This window comes from Sinocyclocheilus grahami, unplaced genomic scaffold, assembly GCF_001515645.1.
Source record: "Sinocyclocheilus grahami isolate Dianchi unplaced genomic scaffold, SAMN03320097.WGS_v1.1 scaffold180.1, whole genome shotgun sequence".
Taxonomy (NCBI): domain Eukaryota; kingdom Metazoa; phylum Chordata; class Actinopteri; order Cypriniformes; family Cyprinidae; genus Sinocyclocheilus; species Sinocyclocheilus grahami.
Window position 1 is genome coordinate 1,028,469 of NW_015505359.1, and position 21,685 is coordinate 1,050,153.

General features: G+C 37.2%; 1 protein-coding gene across 1 annotated transcript in view; it reads left to right on the forward strand.

Annotated features, from left to right (window-relative positions):
• The first annotated feature begins 1,255 nt into the window (after positions 1–1,255).
• The window catches only part of fam20cb (FAM20C golgi associated secretory pathway kinase b), a 41,085-nt gene continuing 20,655 nt past the window's right edge, over positions 1,256–21,685 (forward strand). Inside the window, exons 1-3 of the mRNA XM_016284142.1 lie at positions 1,256–1,938; positions 2,272–2,447; positions 4,186–4,264. Coding sequence (XP_016139628.1) covers positions 1,421–1,938; positions 2,272–2,447; positions 4,186–4,264 — 773 coding nt within the window. The 5' untranslated portion in view covers positions 1,256–1,420. The remainder of the gene's footprint in view (positions 1,939–2,271; positions 2,448–4,185; positions 4,265–21,685) is intronic.

The window sequence follows — 21,685 nt, forward strand, 5'->3', positions numbered from 1 at the left end:
CAGTTTATTCAGCAGGTGTAATGTATTCTAAGTTGCTTCAGAAGTATTGCAAGTATTACGTACAACAATAAAACAGTACATTGACATAAAAAAGGAAATTTACTTTTGGTACTTAAGTACTTTTAAAAGCAAGTACTTCTGTACTTTTATTTAAGTAACAATCTGTCTTTACAACTTTTACTTGTAATGGAGTAATATTTGACCAGCAGTATCTGTACTTTCACTCAAGTAATGGAGTTGAGTACTTTGTCCGCCTCTGGCTAAGTGATGTTGAAAAAAACAATGATTTTTTTTTTAGGTGAAGTATCCCTTCAGTGAGTGATCCTTATTTCTTAAACTATGCTAGTACAACATACTGTACATACTGTACACAGAGATTAACCCCTTGACACTTTTAAAGCATAGGCTAATTTTACCTAGTCTATAGGCCTATGACTTCCTCTTGCAGTGGCCTATGCCTCATTGTCAACTAGACTAGAGAAACAGTCCAGAAATAGGTGGTAGAGAGTGGTTAGGGGTTAACTTAGTCTTAAGTACATCTTAAAAAGTCATTTCAGACAATAATGGGTAGTAGTGTGTGTTCAGACGCCCTCTTCTTGCACAATTTGACGCTGCAGAAAGAAGCGAGCCTGGGCTGTCTGTCCTGTTTTCAAGCTCAGCCAATCCTCTATGTGCGAGGGGCTTCAGCATCATGATATTTAACACACTCACCCTGAACATACGACAGAGGAATTTCCTCAAGCGCCTGTCAACGGGCGAGCATCACCTTCATATGAACTGGATGTTCAGCAAGAAACGCTGAAACTTTCTCCAAAGATCACATTTGTCGACGGAAGGAGCTGCGATGCCACACTTTCTCGAAACCTGCCAGGACTGCCATGCGTCTCATCGCTTTCAACGACTGAACAGCTTCGATTTGTACCGGATAAGAAGAGCGAATGAACTTGTGCAGCTGTGAAAGTGATCTCGCGCGTTGTGTGAATAGCGACAGATGTTTTCTCCGTACACTGAGGACCGCGGCATCGCGAGCACGCACTTTTGTGGATAATTTCTCTGACGAGGCTTGACTTAATTATAGGCTATTTCGCAAATATCTGCAGCTATTAAATGTTAAAATAGACTATGAGCCATTGTGTCGGAGATTGTTTTCACGTCTCATCAACTGACTGCACGGGAGGAATTTAATCGCGAGCGCACGTAAATAACGGGATTATTGTTTCGCATGGATGTGGATGAGCGCTTTGCTATATAAATCCTTCTTTCTGCCCTTAAACTGGCAAATGAAAACGAAAACGTTCCATGTGTTCGTCTCATAAAATCGGGAGCCCGTGTTTTATATACTGTTGGCGATGTAGTGCGCTTGCTCACTTTTATCCCTGCCATTCCAAACAAGTCTTTTCTCGAACAGGAGTCCCTGAAGATGATCCTCTTTCGAAAATTCCGAGTCTTGATTCTGATGGTGTTTCTTATAGCCTGCTCTATGCACATTATGATAGACTTGTTACCGAAACTGGAGAGACGGAGCCGTAGCGCGTGCTCGTGCTCACACACACCCAGCGAAGAGCCGCAGAACTGGGCTAAGCATCGAGACAAGCCGGGATCAGAGTCCGGCTGGCCTAACAAACACACACTCAGAATACTTCAAGACTTCAGCAACGAGCCGAACTCAAACCTGTCCTCTCACTCGCTGGAAAAGATCACCGTTGGGGAGAGATCCGAGGCTCTGAAAAGATTTGAGCAGTTGACAGGTGACGAGAAGAGGCACGCGACACGGGACTCTACCTTGAAGAACGCAGTTGTCAAGGGTTCGAGGCTCTCTGCGCTATTTGAGCATCCTTTATACACCAGGCCATTGCCTCCTTTAACAGACGAAGACACTTTGTTCAATGTCAACACTGATATAAGATTTGACCCTAAAGCTGCAGAGAACCCAGAGTGGTAGGTTGAGAATCTCCGTTTTTTTTCTATCTCTCACACATTAAAACACCCGCAAGACTCCTAAGTGCCTACAAATAATCATGTTTTCCCCAAATAATGTTGATTTCTCAATGATGATGATGATGATAATAATGAAAAAGTAAGATAAAAGTGTGAAAAAATTGATTACAGTTTTTGATATTATTATTATTACAAATATTATTATATATTTTTTATTATAATTATGCATTTGTTTTTGAGAATGTAAATTAAAACACCTCAAGGGGTTCAGAACAACATATGAGTCATCTCTGAAACAGCACAACATTCATTGCATATGTTGTCTTTCCGTAGGAATGGGGAAGGTAAAGATGGGAATTATGCTCCTACGGGGGAGATGTCCTCAGATTCCTACCCAAACTGGCTCCGCTTCCACATTGGTATCAACCGGTATGAGGTTTACTCCAGACACAACCCGGTCATTGATGCAATGCTGAAGGATCTGGTGTCACAGAGAATTACCAGTGTTGGTAAGGCAATATTTGAGATTACACAATAGAAGGATTAGAGTTAAATCTTAAACGGAAGGTGATTTTAGGATTGCATGCACTGGTGCTGTTATGATGCATGCTTTGGGTGCAGCATCATCTTTTAGTGCTGCTCTTCCTAACAGATTTAAATAGATTCATTAAATGAAGTTTCTCCGAGATAATGGTTAGACTCTTCCTGCACTCTAGCTGCAGATGCATCAATAAAATTGGATTGAGATTCATTGGTAGTGGATTCCATCAGAGTAAATGAACGAGAAGAGCGTGCAATTTAGACAATCAAACGCCATGCCGTGGAAAAGTATCTCCTGCCAAGCATACATATCGTCAAGTAGACTTGTACTTGATGGGTTGCATTTATGTGAAGCCCCAAGGTCAATATCTCAACTTATTACACGGCTCTCCTGAATACTTGATTCTGATTAGACGATCGCTGTATTCTGTGGTCAGAATATTTTTGTATAATGACCACTAAACTGTATATTTGACCAGTGTCCCAACAACCAATAACTCTCACATCAACACAAGCTTCTCTGCTTAACATGATAAAAACAGAGTAAATGAATGAGAAGAGCGTGCAATTTAGACTTAATCAAACACCATGCTGTGGAAAAGTATCTCCTGCCAAGCATACATATCGTCAAGTAGACTTGTACTTGATGGGTTGCATTTATGTGAAGCCCCAAGGTCAATATCTCAACATATTACACGGCTCTCCTGAATACTTGATTCTGATTAGACGATCGCTGTATTCTGTGGTCAGAATATTTTTGTATAATGACCACTAAACTGTATATTTGACCAGTGTCCCAACAACCAATAACTCTCACATCAACACAAGCTTCTCTGCTTAACATGATAAAATTATTCCTCAAATCAATATTTAATGTCCTTTTATTTACTAAGTAGCAATGTAATAAGGGAGATTATGTACAGTAACCCAGTCATTATCACAAAATGAACCTCTGGTTCATGTCGGGGTCTGGATTTATTTTGATTTATATTGACTGGTTGACTGTACATTTATTCCTCATTAATATACTGTTTATGGTTTCTAAAGAACTCTAGAAGAAAGTTGCATGTTAATCTGTAGTGATAGCGATCTTTAAAAAACTGGCATGGCACAACAAGCCTCTTAAATGACCCAAGGCGGTGTTTTCCTTCATCTGTTTGTGATTGCCTGCATATTCATTACAACACGCTTTTAAAAAAAAACGTCTAATCAGCTTCCCTAAAAGGAATGTGTGTATGTCCAAAATACACTTGTTGCCTTTGTTTTTTCAACCGTTTTTAATCAAATTCAAGACAAGAACCATCTGCAATGGAACTCTAGAAGAAAGTTGCATGTTAATCTGTAGTGATAGCGATCTTTAAAAAACTGGCATGGCACAACAAGCCTCTTAAGTGACCCAAGGCGGTGTTTTCCTTCATCTGTTTGTGATTGCCTGCATATTCATTACAACACGCTTTTAAAAAAAACCGTCTAATCAGCTTCCCTAAAAGGAATGTGTGTATGTCCAAAATACACTTGTTGCCTTTGTTTTTTCAACCGTTTTTAATCAAATTCAAGACAAGAACCATCTGCAATGACAGGAAAAATAATTTTCTTAATTGGATTTTCACATTGCTATTGCTACTTGCATAATGAGTCTTATCTTAAATGGTTCATTGTAAAAAGGCTTGATATGAAAATTTAGCATCACTCTTATTCTCTCTGTAGCAATGAAATCTGGAGGTACGCAGCTGAAGCTCATCATGACATTCCAGAACTATGGCCAGGCACTCTTCAAGCCCATGAAGTAAGTAATACAGTACGAGGAAATTTATGATGCAGTTGTTAATTTCCCCATGGTTAATTATTATGTTTGTGTAAACATCTATAACCTTGGCATTAGTGTTTTTTTTTACATCTTTATTGGTTACTGCTTCTATGCTCCAGGTTTAGAATATGTCTGATTGTCTTAAGGGAATTTTTCCTTTTCTATATAGTTGTCTGTACGCTGTTATTAAATCTTCTGACGGACACCATTGTGTGGTGCTTTTAGCTCAGCTGCTAAATTCTATTTGGGTACGTCTGTTATTATAATAGGGTGATAATATGCTTGGATCAGAGCTATTGAAAAAGGATTTATAGTCGTTGGCATAGTGATCCACAATGGATGGATCATATCCCATTTGAAATGTTGGTTACAAAGGGAGGGACATTGTTTTTATGGATTTTGACAACCCCTCAGGGCAAATAATAGTTACCTCCCTGTAATTTTTCCGGATCTATAAATGGCAGTAAGTAAATCTTTGGTGTCATTGTCAGATTCAGAGCAGCAGCCTCTCCATTTGCATGCGCCTTAATTATCAGTTTCACAGACACTGCTTACGCTTTCTCTGGCAGATTAGTATTTAATGTCTTAGTGGTCTCATTGCTATCATTGAGATTCACTCTGTTTCCTCAATGGTTTTTCATAGCACCAGTTAAAGAGTAATGTATACAGGATGTGGGCCTTGGTGACTGAATCATTACTAATGTGCCGGTCGACCGTATGTCCTGCCAGCTGAGTGCCTTTATTGGCCATGAAGCTGGTGTTCAGACTGCAGACATCCTGTATTCATAAAGGCATGGTTTAGCATTGACAGACTTTATTATGAGATGCTTTTCCGTGTGTGAGTTGATCAATACTCTTGAATTTTATGTAGATGAATGTATAATGTCCATGCTGTTTTTCTGTATTCTAATAATTTTTTCAGAATTAAGGAAGCCAATATATGTGGCACATAAATATGTCCCAGAGGTTCAGAGATGTTCTTGGGGAGTATTTAAGGAGAGATAGGAACAATGGGTCTTTGGTGACAAGAAGCTGATAAATGTTATTAGAGAGAGTAGATCTGAACCCAGCCTGTTCCTGCTATAATTAGCACAGACCAACAAAGGCACACTCATTTCTTCTAGCCACAAGCTAAACACTTCACCCCCATCTTGCTTTTTGAGATCATCTTTTCTCTTGTGTTCTCCTTTTTCACTGATAGTTTGCAACCCAGGACTTACTCGACCTTCATTTTGTAAATAATTTTTTCACAAACTGATTTGTCTATGTGCTTTCCATACCTTCTCTGACGAGTCAGGCAAGGACATGTTCTTGCAACATGTGTGGTTTAGCAGAACAAGTTTCTTTCATTTGATTCATGCCTGCGTGCCACACACTCAGATCTTCCTTTCTTACTGTACAGCCTGAGGAAATTGCCTAATCAGCTTTAATTCTCTTAATCATATTAAATGCAATTCTATCATCATTCACTTACCTTCATGTCATTCCAAGCCTGTGATTTTCTTTCAACCGTGGAGCACAAAAGTGGATGTTTAGAAGAATGTTCACACTGCTCTTTTCAACACCGTGAAAGCAGATTGTGTCCAGGGCTGTTACACTCCAGAAATAAGAGAAAACCACCATAAAATGGTGAAGGTGAATAACAATTTAAAGGTCATTTGGTGCTTTTTAAAAATCATTTTTAAAGCTTTACAGTCCATAGTTGCCATTCGCTTTCATTGTATGGAAAAGAGCTGTCACAAAGCCATGCCTAACATATCTATTTAAAATCTCCAGAATAAAGAAAACCATACAGGTTTAGAACTACATCAAATGTTTCCTTCACTTATTCATTTGTAGCTTGTGGTTTTGGCAGATTTAATTTGGGCTCCTGAAAACTGGCTAGATTGTTAGATAATTCACTATGATCATTTGATAGAATAAAAGCACTTTGATTGGTCTCAAAAGTAGGTAATTTTGTCTGAAATTCTTATGTGGCTTGTCAGCTTAAGCATCTTCTTACGCAGAAGTACTTAGGCTATTTAACAGAATTAATGAAACTCTATTGATGAATGTGTGTGTGAGTGGATTAGTGGGTTGACAGATCAGAGGGGTTGATAGTTTTTTAAGAACTTCCACAGTCCACAGTCAAGGTTTAATAAAGAAAAGATACAAGAACTCAGTGTAGGAGAGGCGAGCGCTTCTAAATGCATCATTGCTCAAGCACTATTTAAATATAAAGGAAATTTCGATAGCAAACAGACGTGTCTTAAAGGCTGCTCTCTGAGGCATGAAATGCTCCAAAATGGATCTTCCTCTGTCCTGAGACATAGAGGCAGAGGGAGAACAACACAATTGTTCTCATCTGTTTGTGTTGTTTGACATCTCCTTGTAAATATCACATGATAAGTATATGTCTAACACAGACTTTGAGCAGTGATTCTTAAATGGGTTTGCTTGACCCAGATTGGTCGGTTGGAAATCAAGTGTTATTTCAAGTACCAATATTGATTATTGTAAAAACGTTAGCAGAAATACCCTTAAAATCAAATATTAAAATGTGTTATTATTACTATGAGCTGCATAGGTCCAACAATATGCAAAAAATATTCTAATTTATAGGTATCATTTTTGATTGACTTCAAGTTTCGACACAAAATAATTAATGCTCGACACAAATGAAAACTATTCAACATAGGAACATTTTTTTTACTAGCTGTAGTTTTGTTCTTGGCTTTTGGGGCCTATTTGGTGTATTTATTTTGTTAGCCTAACTATGGTTAACTATACAGTTAAAGTTCATTTTATTATATATAGTTTTTTTCCCTGTTGTCCACATCCACCAGTTGAGAACTACTGGAAGAACATCTCACACAGCTGCATGACTTTGGGTTTCAGATAGATTGAATGAAATGAATGAGTGTTTGCCTGTTATCTCTCACTCATGAAACCTTCATTAGGGTTGATCCACCATGTAGCTGACTGCAGCCCCGCTTCCTCAGAAGCACTGACATGCTTCATCCATAATTAGCTCCTCCCAGGTCACACTAGATGGGATTTTTGGACAAACATGCTGTCATTGATTAAACTAATCTGATGAGTCATTCCGGTGCTTCTCGCTTAGCTGTTTGACAGATGAGAGATGCTAATGTAAAATTTATACTAGAGGTATGAATTTCACCACAGACGGTACAAGGAGAAAGAGATGGGCCTCTCAATGGGAATCCAAATGCTAAATGGAAGTCCAAGAGATGTTACAAGAGCCAGCTTTTTGATAGTTTATTCTAGAGCATCTGTGTGCAGAAGTTGTTTTAATACAATATACTAAAAATGTATGTTTACTATAGTTAGTAATATATAGAATATATTATATTATGATATAATATAATTATTTTTGAGAGTTTTTTTAGAAAGAGTTTGCTACTATTTAATTTACTTAATTAAAGGATTTAAATGGATACAAGGAAACAAAGAAAAAATACAGAAAACAGTAAAAGAATTAAAAAGTAATCCATTTTCCATTTCCATATGTTGCAAATGTTTCTTTATTTTCAATTCAAAGTGAAGAAAGTTGCGTTGTACATCACTGGATATTATTTTGTCTATCTTATAACATTTCTATTGTAAAACAGTTAGCCTATATGAAATGTATATTTGTTTGCATCTTATCTCACAATATAGGCCAGTGGGTATCTGAAGTAAATATAAAAATAAAAGCTTTTATTTCATAATGCCTTGTTGAAATAAAGCCAAAAAGTAGGAAAAAAGCTCCCAGCCACCTACTTGAGAAGCCTTATGCTGTGTAAACTTTGGAAACTTTTTAAAGTGTTTGCTGTAACATTAACTAGGGCTGGACTGGCACTGAAAATAGCCTAAGCCCAATTCTGGCCCATCACAACCCAAAGCAAATAATCCCCCACTAAATGTATCACTTATGCATATAATACAAACTACTGTCTGCTGTACTTTAGTTTATATTGATTTTGTACTGTGTGTGAAATGTTTACTTTGAAAAGGTGGCACAGTTAAATTACACAACAAATGAAAAAATCTATAAAGCTGAAGTGTGTCATTTTTTATGTTCAAAAACAAATACTTTCTTCTATCCCAGATTTATATAAATAAGTCAATTGTAGGCTGACATCTGACAAATATTAACACTGCAGTCCTGAGCATCCCAAACACAGCCACATGGGCTTAATCACTGAGTTTGTCTGGGACTATCTGCTTGGTTGACCAGTAGCTGACTGGACAAATTCACTCGACCTGTCATCCGAAAAATACCCAGTGGCAATAACATGTCTTTATGTGTTTTGTTTATGCCGTTTAGTAGCCACAGGATCTTGCTGAAAGCATCTTAGTTATTCATGTGGTTTATACTAATGCTAGATTTTCAGTCACAGAAGCGTGTGCTTCAGGGGTGTCTGTCATAATGCATTACTCTCTGAATGCTCTGAGGTTTTGAGTATCCACAAGGTTAATGATATCTACCCTGACAATATAGTCTTCACAAATCTGTTCCTATCGAAGATATGACTCTCCTGACAAAAACTTCCATAGTACAGAGTCAGACCAGAGCTCACTCTTATTTATAATGCTTCTGCTTAGTTCTTGCCCTGTCTTTGTCAAGGCCTTTGGCAAGACTTGTAAAAAGGGATTCACATCAGCTTAATGCACCATGAAATTCTAAAACTGCATGTAGCTTTAAAGCATTTATTTTCTTAGTTTTTAGTTGTGTTTACAGTGTTAATTTACTAGAGAGCTAGAGAGAGATAATCGATTTGACCGACATTTTAGGATATTTTTTTCTACTTAATTGATAATTGATTCTTCAGTATTGAGACCACTGATAAATAAAAAAAATAATTTAGTGAATCTCTAAAGATTTGCACAAAACAATGCCCCTGTGTGTTCAAAAAGATGTCTTCACACGTGAAGTAACTTACCAATTTTTACAGCCATTAATTATCAAGTAAGAAACATGTAACATTTTTAACTTAGCATTGAGGCATAGCCCAAAACAAAGATTAAAAATAGGTGTAATTTTGCAGTCTTAAGTGTGTGTGTGTTTTTATTTTTATTTTACTTGTTTTGAGTTATGTCTAATGGCTAAGTGTACATTTTTAAATAATAATAATAATAATAATCAAAATGCTATTTGTAATGCATGTTATTTATTTAGTTGTTTTGGTCCAAGGATTTTGAAATGTATTATTATAATTAACCATTTATTTTTTCAGTTGGCTGTTTTTTCTTACTTTTTTATATCAGTAAATCTCTGTTATTTAGTGTCTGTCTATTGGTGTAGTTTTAAAAGCAGAGGGGCATATGAGCAGCAACAGAGTGCACAACAGCACAAACGGGTCTATTTTATAACCTGTAGTTACTGTCAGTTGATCACCTTGGGGAATAATTAGCTGATAATGAGGCACAAGGTAAAATACTGTGTTCACAGTTGTTAAAATTCTTGATTGTCACTCTTAATTATAACAACACAGGCGTTACATGCATGATTTTATCTCTTCTCAGTAGGATAAACTCTCTAATTGGCCCTAAATGTCTCAGAGTATCTGAAATATAACGTTGAATTTAAGAGATAATTGGGGGACAACAGAATGCACACAACTGGGGGACAACCGAGTACACAATGCTAACTCTGCAAAGCTGTGTAGTTCACTGCAGTGTGCTGCAGCTTATGAACTCAACCGAAGCTTTGAAGACATCTGTTCTACAGCTTAGCTTTGAATGACATTGCGCGACTCCATTTTCTCTTTGCAACTCTGGGATAGCTTTCAGATAGAGCTGATCTGTGGAGGATGTGGACCACTCGGTTGAATGGCCTTGACTTTCCTCTTTACTTTCTTCTCACTTGTGTTGGAGTAACAGTGAGGCTGGGTAGACAAAATAGATGATGTAACTGGCCTTGGATTCAAATGCCCACAACTAATCTGTGTTAGCAGGCGGACTCCCTCCCTCTTACCCTGTCTCTCACTTATTCTCACACATTCTTTATATTTCTCCTTCTGCCTCTTTCAGGATTACCGCAGATACTTGTTTGTGTTGTGACAAGCGCTTCACTATATCCAGGAAAAGCACAGTGCATTGTACCTCTTAAGCCTCTGCATTGGGAGCTCTCTGCTCCTGTCCATAAAGTTTCATAGTGAAAGATCAAGTGCAAAGAGAATAGCACAGCGGGGTCATTCCTACACTCTCAGAAAAAAAGGTACAAAAACTGTCACTGGGGCGGTACCCCTTTCAAAAGGCACACCTTTGTACCTAAAGAGTTCATATTGGCACCTTAAAAGTACATATTAGTACCTAAAGTGTACATATTAGCACCTAAAAGGTACAAAATTGTACCTTTTGAAAAGGTACCAGTACCACCCCAGTGACAGCTTTTGTACCTTTTCTTCTGAGAGTGTACTGTGCATCATATATCTTAATATATTGGAACTCACAATTTTTAAGGACTGAATTCATATTCATATGTGAACATGGGCTGAATTTTTTTTATTAATTTCACCACTTTGCTTTGAGTGGATGCCACATGTCCCCAGGTACAGTCACTTCTGACATGAAAAATTTACAGTTTATTAAGAAATGTTGATTCAGCTTCTAGTATTAATTTTTTCTAGTTTTTAATGTTTTGAATTTTTTAATGAAAGAAATGTCTAATGTTCACTAAGGCTTATTTGTTTAATCAGAAATGCAGTGAAAATAGTAATATTATAATATACTATTACTATAACCGTTTTCTTTTTAACATTTTTACAAATGTACTTTATTCCTGTGATGGCAAAGCTGAATTTTCAGCAGCCATTATTTCAGTCTTTAGTGTCACATGATCCTTCAGGAATTATACTAATATGCTGATTTGGTGCTCAAGAAACATTTTCCTATTATTATCAATGTGGAAACAGTGTAGAATTGAACGGCTATGCTGCTTAATATTTTTGTGGAAACCATGATACTTTTTTCCCCAAGATTTTTGATGAATAGAAAGTTTAAAAGATCAGAATTGATTTGAAATAGAATGTTTTTGTAACAATGTGAAAGTTTTAACTGTCATTTTTGATCAATTTGATGTGTCCTTGCTATAAAAGTATTAATAAAAAAAAACTTTGAACTGTAGTTTTCCCCCTAATCTTTTGTAATAACCCTTAAAATAACAAATATGCCAGGAAGTGACATCATTTCCAGTAGATAAAACAACAGCACAAATATCAGTATTAGCTATGGATTTTAAAAACGGTAATGTTCTGTTGGTTTCTCATTCAGTCTTGTTTGATTAAATCACACATAATATCAATTTGTTATGATAATATCAGCATTTTAAAAAAAAATTGTTAAAAATATGCCAAAATGAACTTGACACTGTCATGCAAGCTAAGTCCCAGTCTCTCACTGAGCAACGGCTGACTTTAGCTCTTTATTTCAATCCTGTTAATTTTATTGCCAGGTCAAAATGAATAAAGTGTAAGTGGTTAAGCTTTACCAGAGCAGATTTTTTTGAAAGTCTGCTATACCCTTTTATAGAAATACTTCCTTAAATTACAACTCAAATATATTCAAATTTAGAAGTCAAAGGGTTCAAATGGTACTGCATAACAGAAATGACCTAACAATGGATTAACATCTGTTAAAACTGAAGGAGTGACAATTGTCTGTGTTTTAACCCAAGGCATAATTTTTCTAATGGGCTGTTAGACTGGGAGATGTAGGCTAATGGCTGAACAGCACTAGAGCAAAACAGCTTGCAGGAGCCCATTGATCTGTTTACTCAGGATTGCAGAAATAGGCGATAGACCTGAGAAAACATGTGACCCCATTTGTGGTACAGCATATGCAAATATGAGCTTTGGAATCAAATTTTTGGTTGATGCACACGGTTTTGTTTTCTAAACTCAAACCATGCAAAACAGCGTGCAGCCATTATATTTGGGCATTAGAATAATGCTGAGTATTCACGTTTTGACACACCTTCACAATGGTCAACGCCCAAAAAGCTCTCATTGAGAAACTGTCTCAAAGTTCTCCATAATCCCTGTCTCCACAAGCACAGTCCCTTCTAAAAAGCAGCCTAACCAAAACACACTATATAAGCCTAATGAATCATTCCAGGAGTAAGATGTATGGAGTTCTTTGTTGGGGCAGAAAGTCAATGAAAACTTGCACTGCAAGCTTATATCTAAAAAAAAAACACTTTTCTGTATGTATGCACAGAAGATGCAGGATATTGCTCTATTGTCTACCCTTCCACTATAATCTATATAGCCTGTAATCTACTCGCTCTTCAGAACGGCAGTATGCCACGTACTGCACTCTACCAGTGGGACCGCTGAGGTTTTCAGAGCTTGCAGCCTAGCAAAAGTGTTTTAGTGTGTGTGTGTGTTTGTTTTTTTCTTTCTTTCTTTCCCCTGTCTTTTGTGTCTATGCTCAGGGAATTATGAAGGGAACTTCTACATAACTGGAAAATATGAACTATTCAAACCAAGCCAGCATTAAAAGTGTAGTCAATCCAAGCTTTCTCTCACAAACTTGTTTTTCCCCCCTCTATAAAACATCTCAGACTGTTCCTATAAATGTTTAACAATTTCAATTCTGGCACTGCTTTCCACAGTGTGGCCGATATATTTTGACCCTTTGACCAAAGCTATATTTCATTGTGTGAGTACAGAAGCCTTTGTCTCTTTTAGACTGTTCTGATTTGATTACAGTTGTCTGTCTTTCTTCACAACTATAAAAGAATCAAATAAACCTGTAATTTTTCACATTCAATACAAGTTAAGTTCAGTCATTTGCATTTGTGGCATAATGTTGATTACCACAAAAAAATGTCCCTCCTTGCCCTCCTTTTCTTTAAAACAAAGCAAAAAATCTTGGTTACAACTAGGCACTTAAAATGCCAAACGTTAGAATACTCACAGTTTCAATGTGTTACAACAACAATCTAAAATCTAATTCAAAATCTAATTCTATCTAATGTTCAATCAACAGCCACAAATACTGCTGAATGTTTGTATTTAAAACTTGTATTGACCCAGGAATATTCCTTTTAAAGCATTGACACTCCTGGAGAGGAAGCCCGTGTGTCTAAATGAGGAGTGAAAGCAACGACTGTGAACACCAGTGTTTGGTTTACGTAAGACTGTTGTAACCAGGGCTGGGCCTTTTCTTGCCCTTTAATTTAAAGAGCTGTGCTTATCAATTCTCGCTTTACTTTTCCACCCACTAATTTACCTAATTTCATGGTGGGATGCTTACCACAGACTCAGGGAGTTTTTATCCCTGTTCATTGCTTACGGCTGCATTTTACCTGGGCATGATGTTTGTTATGGGGGCTGGAAGGAATACTAAAATATTACTCTGGATAAAAGAACTGCAATTGCGATGTGTTCACTTTTCAAACTAATGTGTGTTTATAGAGAAGTGTTTTGCATTAGTCTCAATCAGGTAGTCTGCAGGAGGTCTGCAAATTACTGTTTGATCTAATCTTTGTGGAAAAAAATTAAAATATGTATTAAATTAAATACAATATTACAACCACTTTCCACGTTCAAACACTTTTTCTAATTCAGCCTATTATGAAGTTCGTCCTTCACTGATTAAACTGTAGTTTAGAAATGACATTTAAAATGTGCAAAAATATGACTCTTTAAATATGAATATTTAAACTACTTTGCAATGTGACTATCATAACAAATGAAAATGCATTAATATGGTAGTTTATGCATTTTATTATAGGCCAGGTTTAAAATGTGACACTCAAGTTTATACATTATGTAACATGGGGTCTCTAGCTATCCACCAAAGGGGACGTGGATCTCAGAAGGTTGAAGACCCCTGGTTTACAGTAAATGATTTGAACATATACAACAAAGGGATGCTGTTTTTGCAATTAAGTATGATAAAATAAGAAAACATGTCGGGCACATGTCAGGCCTTGCCAATGCTGTTGCCACCAACAGCCAGACCAAACTTCAGCGGTATAATTACTCTAATTGTCTCTGCAATAAATCTGAAGCCAGACATAAAAGAATTCAGGAAACATCTTTAATTATACGCAGTGGGGACCAAATAAGCACTTAGCAACTGAAAGATGTTTTATATAGAATTTATCTTGGGAACGTTCGATTTTAAAATATTGGGAGGAACTCTTCAGAAATGGTGTCTCTTCAGTTTGTTGAAGTACCAAAGCTTAAAGGGATAGTTCACCCAAAAATGAAAATGTGATGTTTATCTGCTTACCCCCAGGGCATCCAAGATGAAGGTGACTTTGTTTCTTCAGTAGAACACATATGATGATTTTTAACTTTAACTGTTGCAGTCTATCAGTCGTATAATGCATGGCAATGGTAACAAAATCATGCACTTTTAAAAAAAACATGCACAGACAAATCCAAATTAAACCCTGCGGCTCGTGACGACACGTTGATGTCCTAAGACACGAAACGATCGGTTTGTGCGAGAAACCGAACAGTATTTATATAATTTTTTACCTCTAATACACCATTTAGGGATGGGCGATATGGGCTTAAAAATGTATCACGATAATTTCTGATATTTATTGCGATAACGATATCAATGACGATAATTTAGGGAATCCTGTTTCTTTAGAGAAAAGTATTATCTTTCCTAATTTTACCCAAAATAGGGTATTGTGAGCATTACGGAGTACACACGTAATGTAATGACTGTTTAATTCAAACAGAAATGCCAGAAACTTGCGCAGAAACGCCACATATGCATAGTAGAAGTAATGCTCCAGGAAGAAGTATCCAGGGATCGCTGTAGCTGAATCAAACGCAGACAGAGAAATTTTAACTGAGGAAACCTGAAGACAATAAACATGCAATTGCACAAAATATATGGTATCTGTGTTCTTCAAGCAATCTTGGGTATTTTTTATAAGGATAGAGTATATTTATAATGCAATGCTAATCGACATAGCCTTATCACTCTATATAATGCTATAGAATAGTATGATTTCTGCGATACGAAACCACATCTGATCACAAAAATAAGTTATTTCAAACACTCGACTGTTATGAAGTTAATATGGAGAAAAGGCATGGCAATAAATTAAAATATCTTTGTTGGACAACAGGTTTGTAAACGACTCATACACATGTAAAACTGTCGCACACGTGCTGCTGTAGTACATTTACTCAAGGCTCAGACCGATTTTTGTCGCACTGTACAGCCCTATCCAAACCTGTTCCAGATTGTAGAAGGAGCTGCTCAATTTCACGTCCGCCTTCCTTCACGTCACTCCACACAGTCGCACACAGAAATATGTCAACAACTAGACTATCGTTATTATCGCGGGAAGACGAATTCTTATTGTGTGGAGAATTTTTACCGGTATATCGCAAACGATAAGATATCGCCCATCCCTATAATACACCACTATGTCCAACTGTCTTTGAGCGCGCGCAGGCATCCGGTGCGTGAGGTGTGTACGCGCATACTTTACAGTATTTACTGAAAAATAAGAGTATTTTTAAATCAACATTTTATTTGCTTTGTTCACCATATTGGCTCCTGTTGGGAGCACAACTGTATGATGCCTTAAAATGCTACCTCCGTACAGTAGGCAGCTCGCTAGGTTTTGGAGCATAACAAAATATGACATGTAATAGTGTGATTATGTTATATTGAAAACAAAGAACTGACTCTCCTTGTCATAAACAGTACAACCAAGGCCTCTTGTATGAGTCTTTCACGGCAGTGACAGTTTTACCACTGCTGCCGGAGCACCAAGGACAGGAAACAGCAGAACACCTTCTGCAGGCAGATGTTTCTCAGCGTGGCCTCAGTAAATCCCTCTGGGCAGAGTAGCCTAGCTGTTTACAAGGAAAATAGAGACCAGCATCCCAGCAAAAGAGGAAATGCCTTTTACTCACATTTGCTCTTCTGAATTATCTCTGCATAGCTGAAACTAAGGTTGACACCATTCTGACCTGACCTAAACTCTTGAAATGTCGATAAATGTCAAGTGCTTGAACCGAAGCCCGTTGACAGTGTGTTACAGAAGAAAAAAGCATTTTAAAGGTGACATATCATGAAAATCTGACCTTTCCAGGTTATAACTGCTATAATCAGGTCCCCGGTGCATCTACCAACCAAGGAAACTTGAAAAAGATTAACCCAGTAACTTTGTTTTGGGAAGCCTTTTTCTGCAAGCTTCTGAGAAAACGAGTGCGTCTGATTTCACTCCCTTGGTGACATGGCAACGGGATTTCATTATAATATTACCACCCCTTAATCTGTAAGTTTACACCCACGGCGCCGTTATTGTGTTTTCGCAAGTGACAACGGTGTACCAGTTCTAATGCCATGGCAAAAGTTTGAGCAAAACATGCTAACTGTTCTGTCTTTGGCTGCACAGACGAGCCCAGAACACCGTTTACAGTCCCAGCCTCAGAGGAGACAACAGAGCAGAGGATTTATTGATTTATTTACTGTATATTGCTGCTGCCACACAGATCTAAAATAAACATTTATTTCTCAGCTGTTTACCTTCACAGACATAACCGACTGTTTTTTGTAACTCATGTGTGTTTTTAACGTTAACTTGTGTGTGAATGAGAACTTAGTTTAGTACTCACATGCTGTGACAGCCGCTTTCTGTCCGTGTGCTTCGGATGTGTGCTCTCAGAAAACTGTATATCTCAAACATATTGTTTAAAACACATGATTTCAGCGTGATAAACTTGATAATCAGAACCAAAACAGATGTTTTTTAGCAGGTATGATCTGTAATGGCGAAAAGGGGAAAAGGGAGCAGCAGCTCATTTGCATTTAAAGAGACAGGCCCGAAATACAGCGTGTTTCTGCTTCCACTCAAAATAGGCATTTTCAAAATGAGATAATAAATTATCTGTGGAGTATTTTGAGCTGAAACTTTACAGACACATTCTGGGGACACCAGAGACTTATATTACATATTGTAAAAAGGGGCATAATATGTTTCCTTTAAACATCCTGCTGATTCCCTTTTGATACCTATTTCAAACAGGCAAGAAAAACTGCTTTCTCTAACCTAACTTCACTTATTATTTTGAAAATATTATGAAACATTTATGAGTATTCATTCATTCATCCATTCTTCCCTCCCCTGGCTTAAGCAGTAGTTTAAGATTTAACAAAGCAAAACAAAATAAGTAATTAGGAATATCAATAATTTTAAAGGAATATGTGTCACTTGATTTCTTGTCATTGATGTTATCAGTGTTAAAAACTTGTATTTTGAAAATATAATAAGTAGAAAAATACTTTCAGGGTTCAAAGTTCAGAGCAAGAAGATGCTGTTCAAATGTGCATGTTATTTTTTTTTTCTTTAGATGCAATTTTTTTTTTTAAATGGTTTATTTAAATGGGTAATTTTTCATGTAAAAGATTTTCTTTGAAAAACAATTATTTAGTGTTATAAATCTGGTTCTTAACAGCACCCGTCTATTCTCCACACCCATTCTCTCTTCCCGCCCAGAGGGATATCACTGCCTTCAGAATGACCATCCCCACTGGAGAGTTTTTTTCTTCTCTTTCTCCCGCGTGCCACTCGTCTGTGTCCACTGTCTTTCTGCCCTCATGCTGCGCTCTGGCCTCGGATCCTGTCCATTAAGCTGTTTCCAGCAGCTCTGTAATATGAAGGAATGGAGTGCCCTCGGCACCCTGACATTCTGACTGTGTCGTCATTAACCTGCCCGTCTGTGTATCTGCCCTCCGCGGGGCTTGCGTTTGCTGCATGGCTGAGGCGGGCGCTGGAATGGCACAAATTATGAGCTTTTTATTAGACATTGGGGTTATCCTATTAAAGGGAAGGCAGAGCGGGTTGGGATACGCTATTCAGTGTAAAGCACTGAAAAGCTCTCTGAATGCCGTCTAGAGATAATCCCTACCTTCACAACACAGATGTGCGCTTTCAAAGTCATTTTCCCATGCACTTATACACACACTGATCCAAGAGGACCATACTGCTCCTAGATAAGGAATATAATTATTGACATTATATCAGCTAAGTATTGTAGATTTTGTCAGCTGACATATTTGAATAAGTCTTGGTAAACTGGAGGGGGAAAAAAGACTGTCTGCATGGGGTATTAGGAATTCCGCGCATTGGTAAACATGATAAAAGCCAAAATAGCCAAAATATTTAATAAATATATTTAATTATGAATATATTTACTTTTAGAGCTTTGTGAAGTCTACCAAGAGAATGCTAACACTTATGGGGTTTTTTTTAGAGGCAAGAGTGATTAATGGGCTTTGTATTGTCATACTGTATTCATTGTCTGATCCTTACAATTGTGTTTTATAAAGCTTTTTTTTTAATAATAGTTGTAATAATAATAATAAATGTCCTTACAACATTTTTTTTCTTTAACTTGTATCATGGATCATTTTATTGTATATATATTTTTTTATTTTATTTAATTGTATTTAAATTGTTTTATTTTAATATGAATTCAGTTCTCGTTTATATTGAATAATAATAATAATAATAATAGAAATAATAATAAATGTCCTGACAATTATTTTTTTTTTAACTTGTCTTTTTCATTTAACATTTGTGTTTTATAAGCTTTTTTACCTGACATTTTAAATACAGCATGTATACACTCCTTTTCTCTCCTATTGAAACTAGAAGATGAGGTGGAACTAATGACGTGCTCATCCTTCTAAAAAATTTGCCAGAATACTTGATAAATAAACACAGTGACGAGGATGTGTTCAATTTTTTTTTGTTGTTGTTGCAGATTTCTACAGGCACAGATTCTGTGTGGGCCTAGTTATAGTAAAATGTCTAGTTGCTGTAAATAATCAACCTTTAAATGCACACATACAGAAAACACACACACACAGAGCAGTTTATGACCATTAGGCTGTTGGAATGCTAGACATTCCTGGTAATGCCCCTTAAGAGAGGAGGGGGAATATGGGATATAAATTATGTAAAGCCTTCTCCCGAGATGCTCTGTCATATCCCGCTGTTTCGCTTTTGACTGCGTTACTGCATACTCTGTGTTGTTTTCCCGTCAGAAGATAACACCTAATACTGTGGACCAATATTCACCTCAGTAAAAGGCTTTTCCCAGAGTTCCCTTCTACTGTAAGACAAAGGCTGATGAGGTAGCTTGTTTGTAACAATAAAGCAAACGTCCCCGTGTAAAGTGAAGAGTTGGCCGTCCCCTGAGCAGTTATTCTGCCGTTCCCTGGGTTAGCATTAGCATTGTTTTCCTGCAGTTGAAGAACTGCCTTTGTGTTCTTGGCTGCAGGCTTTAGTCTGAGGAGAGACAATTAAGGTGTGCTACGTGCACTGAGAGCCAAATCCAAAATGGAGGACTCAGCTTGACTAATTAGTGGTAATTGCTGTATAGGCAAAGCAGTTTGCTTGTTTTCTCTTCAGTACTGTAAGTCATACATCTAAAGACATGGCTTTACATTCAGGGCTTTGTGAAAGATACCAGGAGAATGATAACACTTAAGATTGTTTTAGAGGCAACAGTGATTAATGGGTTTTTGTATTCTTTGAATGATCCTTACATTTGCATTGTAGAAATATGAAATTTTAGATACAGCATGTAATTGCTTTCTATTTTGTGTCCTGTGTTGCATTTCCTATTGAAACAACAAGATGGGGTGGAACTAATGAAGTACTCATCTCCCTTTTTTAAAATAGCAAATACAATGTCACAACCATGAAAGATGATTTGCTTTATTTATTTTATTTAAAGGTCATTTGTGTTGATTTTTGTTTCAATGCGGTTTGTTTTTAGTTATGTTTTGTATCTAAATGTTCAGTATTACAGATAGCCATCCATTGATGAGGTTGGGCATGTTAATGTGATTGTCATTCAAGAGAATACAAATTGATGGTCATTGCATTGGTAGGGGCATTTTTAGGAGTACACTAGCATATAGATGACATCAAAGCTAAAAAAAAAAAACGGGGAAAAAACTAAAAGCCATAAAACTTCATTATTCTATTTCATGGATCCTGTAAAACTGTTTTGGAAACTCAGGTGTAGATTGAGCCATACAATTCTGTAATGGATGAATGCCACTGCTATCAAAACACAAGAAAATAAAGAGCATGGATTCATACAAGGTTGTACCAGATGCTGAATTCAGCCATTAAAGTGCCTTGAAAATCTTAAAGGGGTCATATTATGTTGCTAAAAAGAACATTATTTTGTGTATTTGGTGAAAACGGGGAAAAAACTAAAAGCCATAAAACTTCATTATTCTATTTCATGGATCCTGTAAAACTGTTTTGGAAACTCAGGTGTAGATTGAGCCATACAATTCTGTAATGGATGAATACCACTGCTATCAAAACACAAGAAAATAAAGAGCATGGATTCATACAAGGTTGTACCAGATGCTGAATTCAGCCATTAAAGTGCCTTGAAAATCTTAAAGGGGTCATATTATGTTGCTAAAAAGAACATTATTTTGTGTATTTGGTGTAATGAAATGTGTTAATGTGGTTTAAGGTTAAAAAAACACATTATTTTCCACATACTGTACATTATTTTTTCTCCTCTATGCCCCGCCTTTCTGAAACGCGTTGATTTTTACAAAGCGAGGTGTGATCTGATTGGCTAGCTATGCAGTGCGTTGTGATTGGCCGAATACCTCAAGCGTGTGACGGAAATGTTATGCCCCTTACCATACTGTGATGCCCTGTCCGGCCGGACCGATGAGACAAAAGCATTAAAACCCATTTTAAACAAGGCATTTGTTGCATCCAGTGGGGACATAATTACGGATTATAATTCGGATTAGTTTCACTTTCACAACGAAACACACAGTGTCACACACAGCGGGCTAGAGTGAGGAACGGTCGGCGGACTTGAGAACAGCGCGGCTGGCGGATTCGATGAAGGAGTGGCTGGCAGGCTTGTGGCACCCACATGTGACAACCCCGGGCTGAAATCTGCTTCGTCCACGGTGAAAGCCGATCCGGCGATCCACAGCACGAAGTTGATGTATTTCCTCAACGACCAGCACGGATCAGCTCTAGGCATGACGGCGTGGATATCGTCCTCTTTTGGAAGGCCAAGCAAAGTAGTTTCGCTTTCACAACAAAACACACAGCGTCTTCACGACATGGCGGCGGCAACAACAATACTACAGCTAGAATAAAAGTTACGCCTTCTTTCTTTGCGTGAACATTTGGGCGGCGTTATGCAAATCTTCCCACATCGTGACATAGATATGTGGGGGCGTGTTAGAACGAGCTGTTTTAGGTAGGTGTGGTTGACTCTTAACTTTTATAAAGATTATCTCTTTGGATTTGAGACTTTAGTCTTTGCAACTTTACAGATCTTCTTTATGCACCAAGAGCTTGTAACACTCCAAAGAGAAAGGAAAAATTGAAATCGCATCATATGACCCCTTTAAGGAGAAAAA